The 18,895-nt window shown below is 36.7% G+C and overlaps 2 protein-coding genes across 2 annotated transcripts in view; one reads left to right on the top strand and one right to left on the bottom strand.

Moving 5' to 3' along the window:
• Nucleotides 1–18,895, top strand: part of ITGA2 (integrin subunit alpha 2) — a 135,573-nt gene that overhangs the window by 112,124 nt on the left and 4,554 nt on the right. The window contains exons 27-28 of the mRNA XM_072605657.1: nucleotides 178–291; nucleotides 6,881–6,970. Of these exons, the coding sequence (XP_072461758.1) occupies nucleotides 178–291; nucleotides 6,881–6,970 (204 nt within the window). The remainder of the gene's footprint in view (nucleotides 1–177; nucleotides 292–6,880; nucleotides 6,971–18,895) is intronic.
• The window catches only part of MOCS2 (molybdenum cofactor synthesis 2), a 30,554-nt gene continuing 29,559 nt past the window's right edge, over nucleotides 17,901–18,895 (bottom strand). The window contains exon 10 of the transcript XR_011966343.1: nucleotides 17,901–18,358. The gene's annotated coding sequence lies outside the window, so the exon portion shown is untranslated. The remainder of the gene's footprint in view (nucleotides 18,359–18,895) is intronic.

Genomic DNA, 18,895 nt, shown 5'->3' with positions numbered 1-18,895 from the left:
TTACGTTCAGTCCACTCCAAATTAGAATATTATGTAGTTGTATGCATAAATATTCAAACATAAATTTAGACTACTAAGTATCAGGATATATTCAACAACTATTTTACTTTGCAGCAATTATTTTCAGAAGTCATACTAAACCTGTTTTCTTTCATATGAACCCTTCCAACCTCAAAGAACTGCAAAACTGCATCATGTAGTAAAGTCACCTGCCAGCTGAGAGAACTCAGAATGAAAGAAGAATATTTTGTGAATGTGTCTACCAGGATCTGGAATGGGACTTTTGCTACGGTGAGTAGTGGCAGTGTTTATTGGGCATAAATAACAAGATAGAAAAGTTAGTGTCAAAGGATTCTCCATTTGAAATGAAAAGCATAACTGTTCATTTAAACAGTGACCCTACCATAGTATTATGGGTAATTCAGAATCTGTATGGCACTAATTTTCCATCTCTATAGAATGAAACATAAGTTCGCTAAAGAGACCTTGTAAACCCTACTCACCTTTTGAATAAGACTACAGTGTAATGGAAGGATTAAATTCCAACTAAATTCCTTAAAAACTAGTTTACATTTAATTAATCTATGACTTCATAGAGTCTTTTCCCTCCAAATTTCATTTTTACTTTGAACTTAGGAGAGGTATCTTGACGTACTTAACAGAGAGTCAGACTCCAAGCCAAGAAGACATGGGCTCAAGCCTTACCACTGACACACATTGCCTGTGTGACCCTAGGCGAGTCATTTAACCACTCAGTGCTCTAGGCATCTTTCTAAGAGCATAAGAATCAAATTCCTTGCTCTGTGAAGTTTGGATTTAGTCAAATGGCCACACTTGAGGACCTAGAGGACCACATGTGGCCTCAAGTCCACAGGTTCCTGCCCCTGGTCCAGTCACTTTTCCTTTTATGAGTTTAATTGTCAGTAAATACAGAGTTTTTAATACACAAAGAAGAAAACGAAAGATTGCATATGAAATAGTGAACTTAAGTCATATGGTTTGTTTAGAAAAAGTTGCATGGACTTTCACTGAAAGTCACCTTAGAATCAATAATCTTATAGTGTAGTGTGAGAACATGGACAAAACAAAGGAAGGTTTTAAGCTCATGGTTCATATAGAAGGAGAAACAGAGGCAAAGGAAAAGATGCAGCAAAGACTACTGCTCTAAGATATTAGATTTTTGTAAAGGGGAAGAGGAAGAGGATACCAGTACAGATAAAAGGTTTAGATAAGGTTTAGAAACCAAGGGGACCTCAGTGTAGCAAAATAGGAAGGAAACATTTGAATAGTTCTTTACCTATTTTAATCTATGTAGAGAGCTGTGGTGGAAAATTCAGAATTACTGGATTTGCCTCACTGTTCTAAAGAAATTAACAAAATGTGTAGGTTCCATTTATTTTGTACTTTGTCTATAGCCAGAAAGTAATTAGAAAAGAGACACTGCACAGAGGAATTGAGAGAGGCTAGAACCTGAAGGAACCTTAGAAGAAATCTAACCCCCTGACTAAGTCTAACTGAATCCCAGAGAGGTTAGGTCCAAGGAAACACAGTAGACAAGAGAATCACCAAATTCCCTGGCTCACTGGATGATGGGGAAGAGAACTGCTTTGTGAGTCACAAGTTGCTACATATATGTATACTCCAATAATTATTGAAGCGAATTCTCAGAGGCAGTAGTTTCTAGTTGTAATCTTAGGTTACATCAATAAAATGTCACCTAGTGTCTGGAATCAGAGAAGTGACAGGCTCACTCTACTTGACCTTGGCCATACCACCATCTTTAAGAAAGGCTATTGACCTCCTGGCACATGGCAGGGTAATGCACTAAAGATAGTAAAGTAATTCAGATGATGTCAAGTCATGGAAGGAACTGAGAATATTTAGACTGAAGAAGACATATGAGTGAGGGGGGAAATGATTACATTTTTTTTCAAGTTTTTGAAAGGCTGGTTTATGGAAGATGAATTCTGTTTTGCTTAGAAGGCATAATTAGGAGTGATAGAAGTTGCAGAGGCTCATTAGAAGAAAAAACTTCCTAACAATTAGTGCTTTCCAAATGTGGAATAGATAGTGAAGGACAGACAAACTTGCCTGCTATCATCCATAGGATCAGGAAGAGTCAGACACTACTCAGCAAATGTACAACAAATGTGGAATGTACTGTTTCAGGAGGCAGGGAGTTCCCCAAACCTGAAAGTCTTTAGTGTGTTTAGAGGCCATTGAATACAATCCTCCTATTATACAGATGAGCAAACTGAGGTACAAAGAGGTTTAAGTGACTTGTCCAAGATCACAGAGCTAGTAAAGGTCTGAAGCAGGATTTGAATCCAGGTCTTAAGTTCCTTTATACCATTCTGCCTTCTGAGAAATTGGACTAGATAACCTCAGTAGTTTCTTCCCTTGATTCTAACTCAGTTGTAGATTTTTCACTGTTTTTCTCTAAAAGTCTGTCTTATTCTTATTTTAAAACCATAATGAATTTGAACTAAGTACATAATACAAGTTGAGTCCTTTAAACAAGAAGGTAATGAGACTATTTGTCAGGGTGGGACAACCTCTAAGCCAAAGTTTTAGCTCAGTGGATAGAGGACTGGGTCTGGATTCAGGATCTGAATACAAATCTAGTCTTAGAAACTCACTTAGCTGTGTGACCCTGGGCAAGTCACTTAATTTTGTTTGCCTTAATCCACCAGAGGAGGAAATGTCAAACTACTCCAGTATCTTTGCCAAGAAAACCCCAGAGACAGACAGTATGGTCCATATGGTCATAAAGAATTGGACATAACTCAGCAAGATCTGATTATGGGAATAGATGTGAATGGACTTATTACTTAAGAGTTAATAGAATTTAATAATTGTTTAATAAAAGTTAATGCAGACTTTCTTCCAAAACATTTGCATTTAACTTTGACCTTTCATAGACAATACCTTAACCAAAGCTGTGTCTTTGTACTATAAGGTAGGTATCACTCATCACATTATATAGTTCACTGTTCATACTTTCTACTTATAGAGTTGGTTGGCCCTAATCTAGGCAGCTACACTATGCTAATCAGTCAATAAATAAGCCTGGTATCCTGTTGCTGGGACTGTTTTTCTTTCTTTAATTTAATTTTTTTAAAAAATTAACATTTATTTTTTCCAAAGTGTTTGCTTGATCTAGTTGAGTGGTATCAAATTCCAATAGAGATGGAAGATACTAAACCATACGTGAGGATTCCCTGCAGGCTGCATTCTGGCTTAGAAAACCACATATTAACATTATCTATGCTGTATTTTATTTTTACTTATTTTGTTAAAAATTTTCCACCTACATTTTAATCTGTTTGAGTTGCACTCAGGCCCTAAAGAGTCTGTGTTTGACACTTCTGTTCTAGACTAAAAGCTTAATAAGGACAGGGATTGTATCTGACATTTCTTATTTCCCACACTAACCTAGTACAATGTTCTTACCCACACTCACATACACACACACACATATGTATGTGTATATATATAAATACATGTATATATGCATATGTGTGTATATATGTACATATGTATATATTTATATGTAACTTGGCATCTCCCATAGTACCTAGCACAATGTTCTTTCATATACACATACATATGAATGCACATATATACACACATTTATATACTGAAATACAATTATCAAAAAAATTAATATTTAGTTCAGAAATTTAAGAATACCTGACCTAAAAGACTAGCCCTCCATGACTGAGTAATGTTTTCTTTTTTGTTGTCAGAATACCTTCTATTTGACTATTTCATTCAACAAGGTTACTTCTCCCCTTTCTGAAAATTTAAAGTGGATATTTTCATGTTACCCCTGTTTGGAGCTACATTGTCAGGGAAGTGGCCGGCCTTAAAGCACCTGGTAAATCAGGACCAAATAAGGATCCCACCTCCATTAGTTGACTCTTTGACTCTTCTCTTATCACATGTTCTCTGATAGAATTTAATGGTATAGACAGCTTTTCATAACAGTTCAGTTATTATGAAGCAAATTGCCCTGCACCATGACACTATTGTTTTCCAGTTGGAAAGAGATTCTTTGATAAAGGTTCAGTGCCCATTCACCATCAGAGGTATGAAGCACTATGTGTTGTCTGCTTGAATGTCCTGTTCTAGGGAAAAGACCCAGACCTAGAGACAGGTGCTAGTCTTTCAGGTAAGTTAAGAAAAAAGAAATGAATAAAGTCTTCACATACTTTTTTTTTTAAGCCTGCGAAGACAGCACTGACTTTGCCTACTTTTTCAAATAACAAACATCATCACATGATTTTAGAACTCTACCCTATCACCATTTAATGCTTCTCATACTAATTGGGTAAATGACCATAAGAATAAGAGTATAGTTCATAGGGTTAATGCATGATGCAATCCTATATCTCAGTGTTACCAGGATTAATTAGAGAACAGGCTTGATGCAGCCAGTAAGAAGGAAATAAACTGCTCATTTTTTGGAAGTACATTCACTGTTTCTGGCTACTAGAAACTGTTTAGCAGATTACCTCATTTAGTATATCAGATGGTGCCCTAGTAACCAGAAAAAAAGAGTCTTAATTGCCAAAAAGAGCAAATGTACCTCCCCAAAATGGGCAATTTATTCTCTTTCATGGCTGGGATCTAGAAAGTACCAAAATGAAAAAGTAAAATGTTCCAGTACATGCAAATGGTGCTTCATTTGTAAATGATTTTTACCCTTCAAAAGTCTCCCCTCTTCCTTTCTAAAATTTATTTTAGAAGCGGAGTGTTTCAGAATGCATTATAAAAAAATAAAATTGTATACGCTTTCTCTACTTCCCTTAATACCCCACCATTGTCACCGTAAACTATGCTAGAATCAAAAGGTTCATGACATAAGTGTTCTGCTTTAGAAAACTAAGATTATTAGAAGTGATATAACAGTGCTGAGGACTGACATGTATATCATTGCATCTATTATTGAACTACCTGATTTCCCTTTGATTTGTCAAGTATTTTGTACTTGACACTAACAAGAGAGCTCCTTTGTCCTCCTGGGGATATAACTAGTACTAGGCCATCACAAGTAACTTGCTATAAGTTTTCAAACATGATGCCTTGAATTTCTGTCAATTCCCTTGGTCATAAATGGCCCAAACAGGAGTAATCTAGAAAAGATTGTGAAATCTTATGCAAAAATGTAAAGACTTTGGGGGCATAAATTATGTTTTCATTGCTGTTGACAATCAAAGGCTAGAACTTAAGAAAAAGAGGTGCAGATTTGGGCAATAAACAGCTTTTTGACAAGTTACTGATCTGAAGGAAAAAAAGCCCCAAAGTAGGAAATAGGAGCTCCTGACCAGGGATGAAGTACATCTCACATGGATGGATGTGTTTACTTAGAGGCTTTCAAGTATAACCTAATTTGATACCATTCAATAACCATTTATTGAGCACCTACAACATATAAGAAACTATCATAGGCAATGAAGATACAAAGACAAAATAAAAATGTAGTCTGCCCTCAAGAAGTTTATATTCTACTGGGCTATAAACTGAAAAAGTCTTAAATCAAAGGGTTTTAAGCTGAAAATGAAGACGTGAGCAAATTACTCATAAAACTCTAGCGAGTCAGATAGCAAAAAGAAGAACTACAAGCTGGAAGAATACCAGTAGGGATGCTCAGAAATTCACAGGAAAGGAAATCCAAGAATCGAACCAGCAATAAAACCCAGGACCTCCCATTTTTATACACAAATGGACAGAATACAGCTAACAAACAAGGGGATAGATCCTAATGCAAGAAGATTTAGGAAGAGAACACTTCCCAAGAATAAGAGGCATCCCAAAGGAGGACAGGCAGTGTCAGAAGGTATACCTTCTCACAACTGTATGTAAGGAGATGCTGCACCACCACCTTTCAGGGGTAGAATAGATTCCTATTCAGATATGGTTCTTGCTATTTTGCCTTTGAGTTCCTTTCTAACCCCAACACTCTGGGAGACTATATAAGCAATTCAAAAACAAATGAAAGTTATTTTCTTTTTAGGTATTTTGTTATTTTCTTTTTAATTTTTGTTTGCTTTCTTTTTCAAAACTTCAAACACCCTTGATTTCATAGGTTTCAGATTCCTCCACTAACATAAGCACAATCTTATTTCATATAAGTAGATTATTTCATGAGTTAATGTGGCTGAAATGCAAAACCATCACAGTATCTACTCCTCAGCATCAACAGAACATTAGAGCCCAAAAGAATTATGATGATCATCCTTTATTTATAAAGAAGGGGAATTAAGGCCCAGAAAAGTCAAGTGAATTGCTGAAAGTCACATGGCTAATAAGTAGCAGAGCTGGTAGTAGAAGGTGGACCTCCTGATTCCCTCTCCTTGACCTCTGCGAACTCAGCTGAGTTGCCCTTGGACAGTAGCCTCGCCAGCTCAGTATAGGGACTGCTAGAGCTTGTACGTCTTGGGACATAACCTCTAGAACCCAGGGTCACCTTTATCATGATAATAAAGTGAGATGATGATAGAGTGAGGCTTTGGTGGAAGACTACTTTCTGTCATGTGAAAAATTACTTTTTTCATTATTTTAATTTTCTGAACAATCTTGAATCTCAAAAATACTGGGAAATTTTGCGATTAGTTTTTTGCTTGTGTAATTTTTCAAAAGAAAAAGAAAGTATTGATGCTAAATTTTGCCGAGCTCTTTTGATGATAATAACTGATATGTACTTTTGGTTAAGATACCTCACCTGAACATTAGTAGCTGTAGCTATGAAATGGGGATAAAAGTTCATTACTGTTTTGAAGGACAAATGAGATCATGCATCTGTGAGGTTTAAAATGTATAAACAATAAATCTAAGATATTATTGTAATTTATTATAATTTGTATTTACATTACAGTCACCTTTCCAGACAATTCAGCTGGTAGCAACTGCAGAAGTGGATACGTTTGACCCACAAATATATATAATTAAAGAAAACACTGTTATGGTGAGTGCATTAAATCTTCAGCTAAAACAGATGTTATTATAATGACTTACAGGCTGATTCCTTTCCAGTATTCAAAGGAAAATGTGGGTTCGTGGTATGGGCAAGCTTAGACTACTTTAAAAGAACTCTATAGTTGTGAAGCACGGCATGTCATAATGCATTATTATTTATTATTGTTTTGGCTTTTGTCAGTATCATTACTGATTAAGTGATGAAACATAGTACATCATACACAATCTCTTTTTGATCTCTTTTTCTCACATGTTGGTCAAACATATGGAAAAACATGTTTTGCAGCAACAGGGGAAAGAGCAGAGAGTAATGGAAGCAGATATTCAGACTGTCTATAGTCCTCAGACCATCTTGTATTATTTCCATTTCTAATCTTATACCTCTGATCTTTTTTTTCACTGTATGGTCATACTTAGTTTAAATCTTGTCATTAAATAGCCAGTAGGCTATAAAGTACTTTACTCTTACCCAAAGAAGTGTTTTAAACACTCTTAGTAATTGAGGCATTTTAGAATAAATTATTATAGAGAACATTTGTTTTAAGGAGGACAGTGACAGTGTGCTTTAAAATGTCCATTTATAAGGATTTTATTCAAGAAAGGGAAAAATAATCCTCTGAGAAAAGCTTCTTTATAGAGATATGCTGTTAATGGAAATAAAGACATCTCTTGTCTAAGAATCTGGCATAATTTATCATGTCCATATCATGAAACTAAATAGAATAAGATGTAGCATATTCAAAACAAAACAAGAAAACCTTCCACCAAGCAAATCGACTAACATTACGCATTGCGCATTTTCCTTTGGAGTCTTTTGTCAGAGTCTGGGAGATAATACTACACATGGTCACCCAGAGGTCAGCTTAGCCAGAATGACATCAGTCAGCTGCCTTAGGGTCTATTCAGAATTGATGGAAAATCCAAGGCACCCATGGATACAGAGATACTAGGACAAACCTAAAATAGATTGTGTAGCAATGTTACCACCACCTTTGCCTGAGGGGAAAAATGGTACTTTGTGTAGGCTCAGATGGAGGGACCCCATCTGCTTCTGGCTTAGCATCCTCACAGAAGTACTAGCTCCTGGCTTTAGGGCCTGAGACTTGGAAAATCAGAAATATAGCCAAGAGAAAATGTGGATGTGGCATTCAATTAAGTATTTATGGACTTAGCCTGAAAAAAATGATTTGGTACAGATTTTTAAAGGGCTGCTTTTAGGGGAATTTGGATTCAACACTTATTCTGTGAGCAGTTTACTTGTTCTAGGCACAACATTATGGGGTACAACAATGAAAAAGACATAGATCTTCCTCTTGAGGAACTTATGGTCAGGTATGAGAGGGAGATGTGTTTGAGAAAAGAAAAAAATAGAAGGCAAAATGTTTAAGTTCTGTAGGAGAGACACAAGTGAATGAGAATGGATCACAACCCTAAGAACAGAGAGGAGGGAGAGTACTTTTGGTTGGTGGGGATGCGGGAAGTCCTGAAGCTTCAGAAGATGCTTCTAGAAGGAGTATCATTTGAGCTAGACTCCCAGGAGTGAGAAGAACAAGAACTGTTCTGTGAAATTTGAATTCAGGCAAACGACTGCACTTGAGGACCTAGAGGACCACATGTGGCCTCAAGGCTTCAGGTTCCCCACCCCTGATCTAGACTATGAAGGGTAGAGAGGTTTTCAACTGATAGAAATGGAAGGAGGTTGGACACAGAATAAGCAAAAGCATGAAGTCAGGCTCCATGTATAGACATAAGTATAATGTTTGAAGGATGGCCTGCGGGTTAGTTTGGCATAATTGTAAGGTGGAGATGAGTCTATAAGGGTGGTGTGAACCACAAGAAGGAGCATCTTGAATGATAGGCTAAAGACAGTGGATGTTATCCTCCTAAAGGAGTCTAGTGGAGCAGAAGTGATAAGGTGAAGGGATCAGAATTATGGTCTGGGGATATCGTGGAATCTAAGAGTTTCTAAGGACTTAGAGGCCATCTAGTACAACCTATACCTGACCTTGATTTCCCTCTTTAGGAGAACTGACAGTATTATCCCAGAAGCAGCATGTAGGGAGGGGAAAAAGAAGGAAACAGACATTTATGAGATACCTACAATGTGCCTTGTGCAAAATGCTTTACAAATACTTTCTTATTTGATCCTCATAGCAGCCCTGAGAGGTAGGTGCTCTTATTATTCTCATTTTACAGTTGAGGAAACTGAGGCAGGCAGTGGTTAGGTGATTTTCCTAGGGTCACACATCTGGAATCTAAGGCTGGATTTAAAATCAGGTCTTCCTGACTCAGTGCTCTATTTAATGCCCTGCTAAAGTTGAGGAGAAACTAAAGGTAAGGAAACCAGAGAGGTGGCTGATGTGTTAGTAATGGTATGGCAAAGATATCTGCCAGTTCCTTGGTTCTCTTGGAAGACAAAAGAGAATATTTACTAAATAAATACATTTTGCTTAACTGAAAATAAAAATGGATAACTCTAATGAACTGTTTGACATTCAAAGCCCTGCATAATATACCCACACACATATACTTTCTAGTTCTCTTATACCTCTTATACCCTGCTATGCACTGTTCAATCCAGTGACACTGATCCACAAATAAGACCCTACATCTCTCACCTCTGGTGATTTTCTCTGACTGTCCCCCATCCCCCAAATGCTTTTTCTCCTTATCTCTGCTTCCTGGCCTCCCTGGCTTCCTTCAAGTCAAAACTTCACCTTCTACAGTAAACGTATTTTTTTTTTGTCTCCCCCACAGATTGTGAACTCCTTGAGGGCAGGTACTATCTTTTGTCTCTTTTTGTATTCTTAGCACTTAGCACAGTGCCTGACACTGTGATTACTGACTAACAGACTGACTCTTCAAAGATTTCCTGTCTTATAAAAGTTATAATGTGAGAAGTTTTGGTAGAAGTCTAGCTATTTGTTTAAATATACATTTAGTAAGCAGTATTATTGGGAGAATAAATTTAAACAAAATACTCACAGTTCAATCCATACCTTGGGGAAATAGAGTAGGATTGATATGATTGGCAATGAGAAGTATACTATGTAAACGAATATGTATTAAGGACATGTATAAGGACTGTGTATTGAAGACTGTGCTGGGAAAAGTGCAAATTTTTGATGACACATAGTCTCTGCCCTTGTGGATAATACAGGGACATTATGCAAATATAAATAACTAATAACACCTAATAAAACCATAAGAGAAATGCAAACAGATTTTTAAGTAGATCTCAGGGAAGGTCATTCCCAGTTTCATGGGAATGCTTCATGGAAGAGGCAGCATTTGAATTCAACTTTAAAGCAGGGACTTTAATATTTTAATAACTATATTTCAGTAGAATTGGTTTCCTTTGTAATACTACGCATTTTATTTTATGCATTTAAAAAACATGATTTTGAGAAGGAATCTGTAGACTTTTACCAGATTGATAAAGGTGTCCATGACACCAAAAAGGTTAAGGACCCTTTTTTAAAACAATACATAGTTGTTGCTATTCAGTCATTTCAGTTATATCTAACGCTTCATGACCACGTATGGAGTTTTCTTGACAAAATACTGGAGTGGTTTACCAATTCCTTCTCCAGTTCATTTTATAGATCAGGAAATTGAGGCAAACAGGGTTAAGTGACTTGCCCAGGGTCACACAACTAGTAAGTGTCTGAGGTCAGTTTGAACTCAGGAAGATGAGTCTTCCTTACTCCAGGCCAGGCACTTTAATATAGATGGACAATTTGAGAATCAAATAGGAGATTGCTTGACTGTTAGCTGGCACAGATGTGAAAAGGTCATGACAAAGGAACTATGGGCCAGGGAATGACCTGTTCACCATGGCAGGGGGGTTGGGGAAAAGGTTATCAAGGGTCCCCCCAGGGGTAACATAACTGTCATGTTCCATGTCTCAAATCTCTTTCCACTAGGCTGCTTCATTTATGGTTGTTAGAAACAGTGAGGCCATTCCCCATTTCCTCCCAAACAGCATTCCCCTCCAAACAGCATTCCTCCAAATAGAACTCCCTTAAATAGCATCCCCCCAGCAGCAATCCCCCAAACAGCCTCCTCCAACTCAGTCCTTACCACTCTTTCCTTGGCCTTTTGGCCCAGGAACCTTTCCTCATTCTCCCTCCAACACTACAGCTAGATCCTGGAACCTACACTTTGTAATCATACCAGATCTGGTTCCTGCTGCCTCCCTCCTTCCTGGCAATCAGTAGACCTAATGATCCCCTCTCTGAAAGTTGCCCCTGTGTGGGGTGACTGCCTTCCCTGACTTCTGGCTGATATCACTGCTCTCTTCTTCCTTCCTTCTTTCTCTTCAATTTCCTAGTTATTAAATATCAGCCCTCCTTGATGTGTAACTCCTATCCTTGACATCACAATGATCTTGGTACCTTCTTTAAGAGATATTGAAAAAAAATACTGGAAGGGTTTGCCATTTCCTTCTCCAGCTCATTTTATACATGAGGCAAACAGGATTAAGTGACCTACTCAGGATCACATACCTCGTAACTGTCCAAAGCTGATTTGAAGTCAGGTCTTCCTGACTCCATGTACTATTTGTTACATGATTTTTTTTTTCTTTCTTTCCTTTTTTGTTTAATTTGAAACTGGCAATGGGAGGGAGTAGGATTCTAGGGGTTAAGGTAGCCAGTCAAAGAAAAAGAAAAAGTCATTAATGTATTGTTAAAAAATCCCACCAAAGGAAGGCCAGAAAGAAACACAAACAAGAAAGAGTACTTTGAAATTTAAATGCTGAATTTATTATACTTAAAGATTAAGGCAATCTATGCGTAATAGAGATTCATGGTTTCATTTATAACCTTTTCCCTCTTACTTTCCCTATGGAAATGCTCATTTTATTTGGTATATGCTAAATTTAGAATTAAAATGTAAATTTAAAAATAAATATGGATATGGAGAAATTCAAATGATGTGGAAGTTAGAGGAGGGATAGGATGCAATCCAGGCAGAGGGAACTGCTTGAGCAAAGACATGAGGGCAGGAAATCTGAAATATAAGCAAGATGGTGAATATTCCAGTTTAAAGAAAGGATAAAATGTCCGTATGATATAAGACTAGAAAAGCTGTAGAGGAGTAGCATAACAAATCATAGAGGGCTTTGAATACTCTTGTTTGTTGCAGATACCTAAAGTTCTTCCTACCAAGGCATTAAATGAAAGAGAAATCAAAATGAAACATATATCCCATTCAAGGATAGGCAAGATGGGTCAAATTGTTTTTACTCGATTGATGCACTCATACTCTACTTGGTTTAAGAGGGTCAAAGTCTAATTTCTATAATTTCTCTAATTTCCATAATGTTCAATGGAGATCACCTAAGTTCTATGAAAGGTGCAACAGGTAATATCCAGGATGGCATCACATTCACACTAAGCAGAATAATCTTAACATCTCAACTAAAATCAAAAGAACAACGATGTGGTGGTGGTTTGAGGATGAAGAGAATGAGGAGATAGATGTGGGCAGATAGAACCAGTGACTGTGGGCAGCACTGGCTAGGAGTCAGACCCTAACCAGGCTGCTCTCTGGTAAGGCTACTGATGGTCAGCCCCAAATCTCAGGAAGATGGAAGCTCATAGTACGGTTTCTTATCAAGTCTTGGGTGATGACCATTGTGGGCTTTCCTTTGCTTGAGCTTAGGCATGTTCTCCACTGCGTCATTGAGCTATTCTGTGGTGATCAGGAGTGGCAATGGGGGCTCAGTATGGCCTTCTTTTAAAGAGATCAGCTTTTTGTTGATGTAATCAGTGTCCAAGGTTGTTTGTGTCGATGATATATAAACCATATTTCAGATGACTCTCAAGTGTTTAGTAAATAGCTTATACATAAAATGTCACACTAAAACTTTACAGCATTTGGTTGACAGCATCTAATTATCATATCTACACAATCTTATTGCTTGTATACTTAGGGTCATGAGGGCATGTGTTCATTACAAATTCATACTGAACTCATTCATGTCAAGAGTACTCATATAACATTTCAGGTGAAGATTTTAAATTTTGCTCAGTAGATAACAAGAAGATATTGAATGTGTTTTTTAAAACTTGATGAATATTGTTTCTCCTTCAGTTCCAGAGAGATCCCTGGTCCTTCCCCTAGCCAGAAAGCCATCAGTGTAATAAAAAACAAAGAGGGGGGGCAGTTAGGTGGAGAAGTGAATAGAGCACCAACCCCAGAGTCAGGAGGACCTGAATTCGAATCTGGCCTCAGACACTTGTGTGAGCTTGGGCAAGTCACTTCACACCAATTATCTTGTCTTCCCCCCTCCAAAAAAAGAATTGATTAAAAAAAAAAGAACAAAGAGTAAAGGTGAGCAAAAGCAGTTCAGTCAGACTGAACTAATACATAAACCAAGTCTCACTGTCTAGTCAGTGCTCCACATCCATGTCCCCGACTTCTGCCAGGAAGAGTGTGTTTTCTCATTTTTCTTTGGGGCCAGATGTAGTCATTATGATTATGTAGCTTTGAGACCCGATTTTTGTTCTGGTCATCATTCTTTCTACTCACTTTGTTGTAGCCGTTATGTGCATTGTTCATCTGGTCCTGCTTAGTGCATTTTGCATCAATATCTATGTCTTCTCACACTTCTCTGTATTTTTTCATATTCATTATTTCTTACAGCATAGTAATAACATTCTATTACATTCTTACAGTACACTTGGCTCACCATTTTCGAAACAATGGGCACCTTTTTGCTTCCAGTTCCTTGCTCCCCTCAAAAAGAGGTGTTGTGAATAGGTTGGCATGTGTGGAAACATTCTTCCTAATTTTGATCTCATGGAGTATGCATTACACTGAGTTTTTTAGGTTAAAAAAATAAGTTTTAGTCACATTATTTATCATACTTCCATACTGCTTTCCAGAATGGTTGGACTGATTCACAGCTCCACTGAGAATACAGTATGTCCAAAAGTCTCAATATTATTTAAGCTATTAATAGAATAGAATTGCACTGAGACTTTTGGGACACCCTGTATATTAGCGTTTCTGTCTTTCTGTAGCTTCTCTTTCTGCAACTTCTATCATCTTTGCCAATCTGCTGGGTATAAGGTGAAACATCAGAGCTTTTTGATTTACATTTCTTTTATTACTAGTGATTCAGAGCAATCTTTCAAATTCTTGAACTATTTGACCTTATTTAAGAAATGTAGAAGTAGATCAGTGGAACAAAGTAAGGCGATTTATTTTTAAAAATTGAACTCAATCCAGTGCCTATTAAGCCTGAAAACATAAATTACTTGAGAAGAATTCCCCAGTTGACAAGGATTACTGGGCAAACTAGAAAGCTATGTAGAAGAAATGAGGGTTAGACCAACATATTACGTCATATACCACAATAGGCTCAATATATAACCTGAATATAAAAGATCACACCATAAACAAAAAATTGTAAGAGAATGAGACCTACTCCTTCAGCAGCTGTGGCTAGGGACAGGTTTTTAACAAACAGAATAGAAGTAAACACAAAAGATAAAACAGATCATTTTGATTACATAAAATTGAAAAACTTTTATGCAGTTAGGAAAAGACAAACTGTCAGTTTAAAAAAATATCTTTACATGAAATATCTCTGATAAGAATATGATATCCAAGAAAAATGGGAAGTTAACATCAATATATAAAACTGAGAATCATTCCCCAGTGGATGAGTAATCAAAGGATTTAGAGAGACATTTCTCAAAAAGAGTAATTACAATTTATTGAATATTATAAACAGAGGAATGACATGATCAAATCTATGTGAGTCTGAAGGGCCACTTCTGCCTATCTCAACTGTCTCATTTTGTATTATTATGACCCTTTATATTTTTCTGAACAAACTAGACTCCTTATTGTTCCCCAACTTAATGTAGTAGGGTTTTAGGGTCAACTAAACCTACTTGTAGATTGCATGGGGTAGTCACACTTCAGCCTACTACTTAACTCATTACTATATACATTCTCATCATTATTAACACTAAAGTAATCCAGGGTATTTTTGGATACATATTTACTATTAACTAAAATTGCAGCCACTCTCAATATGTTCTAAGTCTCCATAACAGTTCATTAATAAACTGAAGAAAATTATATTCCCATAAATCTGTGACTTTGAGGCGTATCACTAAAATTCCTTAGACCTCATTTTCCTCCTCTGTAAAATATGGAGGTTGAACTAGATGTCTCTGAGAATATCTTAAACTGTAGATTTATGATGCTGTGGCCTCTTTTAATATATGAAAACCCCTAATCTCCCAGGCCTAAACACCAAAATGACTGGCTATACAATTCATTGATAATATAACATGATAATTCAGACATATAAGTTTTACAATATTTTGGCTCTGAGAATGATCGAGAATCATCTCCACCTTAAATGACTTCATCACATTGACATATTGCTGAGATCTGATCATCATTAAATTCATACAGGACACGAATTAAAGTTTCTTTTCAAGAATTCTCTCATCAATAAAATGAAGGATTAAAATATGTGTTTCCAAAAGAATGTTCCCTTTAGCCTTTCTCTCTGTCTTCCCACAGTTTCTTTCAAACCATTACTCTTATTTCTTTCCAGAATAGCATTTAAACTACCGTCTCTTCACAGACTCCTTGTGGAATGAAAGGTAAACCGTCATAGTCCAAGTATCCAAAGCCTCTCCAAAGAGAAAGTAACAAATCCTATATTCACTGTAGGAGAAGGTATTGGAGCGATGTTTCACTGACATAATGTCTATAGCTCCCATGCAGTTGCATAAATCTTCACCCTATGAGTGAAATATCTTCCTTCCTCAAGTCCTAGCAACCTTATCTTTTCTCAAGGCTCTTCTCAGGCATCACTTTCTCCTTGGAGAATTCCCCATTCCCCAAGCTTATTCAAAATCTGGCTTTGCTGCCTAGCTTAGGTGTGTGAACTTAGGCAATTCAGTGAATCCCTTTGAGATTCTGAGTCCTCACCTCTAAACTGAAGAGGTTTGGTGGCCTTCTAAGGTCTCTTCTTGCTATAAATGTATGATTCTTACGTTTTCTTCTTCCTCAAATGACCTTGCATTTACTGATCTATATGTGTATTATGTGTTCACTCTCATCCCCTCCAACAGAATACAGATGTAAAGTCCTTCAGAGCAATAACTTTAAATTTTCGGTTCTGTATCCCCTGTGCCTTGAACATTGCCTGAAATATGGGGAGTGATGAATAAATATTGAATTGAGGAACACTTATTTTAAGTGTTTAAAAGTTAGTGAGGGGGAAGAAAAGAAATAGGAGAACCATGAGATTACAGTGTTATAGAAACCAAGAAAAGAATTATCCAAAGTAGTCTGGAGGTGAAATATTGCAGAGTCCTTAAAGGATGAGAATGGGAAAAAAGATCATCAGAATTGGTAATTAGGCTGACATTTTGAGATACAGTTTCAGAATAGAGCTAGAAATGAAAACCAGTTTGGAAGGGGTTGAGGAAAGATTGAGTCAGTGAAGAAGTGTAGAAATGAGGTATAGGAAACTTTTTCAGGAAGTTTGATAGTGGAAGGGGATGAAGAGATGAAATGGTAGCTGGATAAAGTAAGAGGGGCAAGAGTGGGGTTTTCTTAAGAATGGAATGACCTGAACACATTAGGAGGTAAATGGGAAGCAGTCAATGGAACAGAGATTGAAGATGCATGAGTCTTTTTAAGACAACTATTTTAAAATCTGCTAAATAAAATAAGTCCTCTCCACTCACAATTTCTTGGCATCATCATACATTTCCTCTTTTCCTCCTGCCTCAGAGAAACATAGCCTTTCTACATGCTGATTTTACTCCTTCTACCAGAGCCCTGGATCCCATTCCTTTTTTTGATCTCCCAGACCTTATCTAGGTGTTATTCTGAGAAAGTTTTGAGTAAACGAGAGAAATCATAAAATCAAGGACTTAGAGTGGAAGGAACCTTATTGGCCACCCAGTCCAGCCTCCTTTTTACGGAGAAGGAAACAGAATTTATTTTTATTTAGCAACTTTTCAAACATTTGTATTAAAAGCTCCATTTTTTTTTTTGTTTTCTGAAATTAAACAACCATAAAACCTCTTAACAAGAAACCCAGCCTACACACAAAACCACAGAAAGCTGTTTTCTGGTGACAGTGTTGTTCAGTTTTAACTGCATACGTGAATAGGATAATGCCCCTGTCTTTTATTCTCCTTTTAACTGTATTTTGTAGAAGAGAGGATTGGAATTGATTTCATAATTTTTTAAAAAGGGAGTTGGAGGACAGAGTACAAAACTTTACCTGTTAAAACTATTAGAGTAGTCATTCCATGACAGATCTCACAAAGATTGCTTTAGCAAAATGCCACACCTTACATTGGGTCAAGTTCACCAGAAGAAGAGGCCAGGGTGAGCAATGAGCTATTAAATCCATGCAAATGTTCCAAGTCCTAAAAAGTAAGTGGTCTTGAATCAGAAAGTTGAGAGTAATTAATGTTTTGGAAATTCAGTATTTTGCTAAATTCTCCTCTAAACAGAAGAGCTTTGCTCTTGTCTGTTCATTTGCTTTGCTCCTCTCACTCCACACCCTCATTCATTTATTTGTTCATTCAGCAAACACGAAGTCCCTAACATTTGCAGCATACTGTTTTAAGATTTGGGGCAAGACACAATGATAAATAAGGTGTAGTTTCTCCCCACAAGAGCCTTGCAATCAAGTAGTGTGTATATTTGTGCATATATAATATTTTTTAACTAATACGGGTTTCTTAATATTCCTTCCACGGTGAAGGATATATATTTCTAAAATCCTGTTCTATCATACAAATAATAAATTTATTTGAAGTTTTTGAGCAGTGACATTTCCATTATTTATGTTTCTTCCATCCACATAGATATTAGAGGAACTGAAGTTTAAAAAAGACAAAAACAAAAACAAAAAAGTGTGTCTTTAGTAGTACTTTAAACAAATTTATACACCAAGTATCTATAATTTCATCAGTATAGATACTTCCTTCACATATGCAGATAGCAACTCCTCTGTGGAGAAGATAGTTAATGAGTGGGGGTGTAACAATTAAAAAGTTCTGAGAGATATAGTTTCAGGGTGATTTAATTATTTTATTAATAATGCCAGCATCTTAATAAAAGGATGGTCATTTGACTGTCTCTCTTGGACCAAAGACCCTTAATGGCAGAGGGCTCACCGTTTATATGCCCTTGAAAGTATAAGTGTTCCTGAGGAGTACCAATCAATACTGATTGGTTAACGCAATAGGAGCTGGGCTATATTAAAATAAGGATATTGGGTTACATGACTTAGATCACTCAGATCTTGGTCAGAGAAACATCACATTTCAGCCATCTTGAAAGAAAGGGAGAGTCCACATTTCCCCAGACCTGTCTGAACAAACACAATGAGAAGGAATGCACTTATTAGCCCAAACTTAGTATTTCTTTTACCTTCTTTTTAGATCTTGGTCTGGGTAAATTTTTAAGAGAGATTTCTCACATTGGTTGGTTTCTGGATGAGAAAATAGAAAAGGGGAAAAAATCTTGGTCCTAATTCAATAGTGAGTTATCAACTATGAGAAAAATAATTAATTTCTCATAGTTGCTTTAGCCAAGAGTTCATCTTCTAATTATAAATATTCTGAAGTAAGCCAGGCAGGCATTTTGATGAGAGGCAAATATGTAGTCTGTTATTGAATTTCTGCTTAAAGCCTTTCCAACTTGATGTCAAACCTGCCAAAACTTGTGCTCTGACTCACACCCTTTGAAAATCCAGAGCCATCTGCATGTCAAGTGAGTCACCAGAATGTCACATTATGAAATTCTTTAAAATTATACTCTGAAGGAGCTAACCACCGCATTACCTGCTGGAATAAATCTTTTATTATTATCTCTAGGCCTCAGTTTCATCACCTATAAAAGTGAGAGC

Source organism: Notamacropus eugenii, chromosome 4 (genome assembly GCF_028372415.1).
Source record: "Notamacropus eugenii isolate mMacEug1 chromosome 4, mMacEug1.pri_v2, whole genome shotgun sequence".
Classification (NCBI taxonomy): Eukaryota; Metazoa; Chordata; class Mammalia; order Diprotodontia; family Macropodidae; genus Notamacropus; species Notamacropus eugenii.
This window is presented reverse-complemented; position numbering and strand designations above follow the sequence as displayed.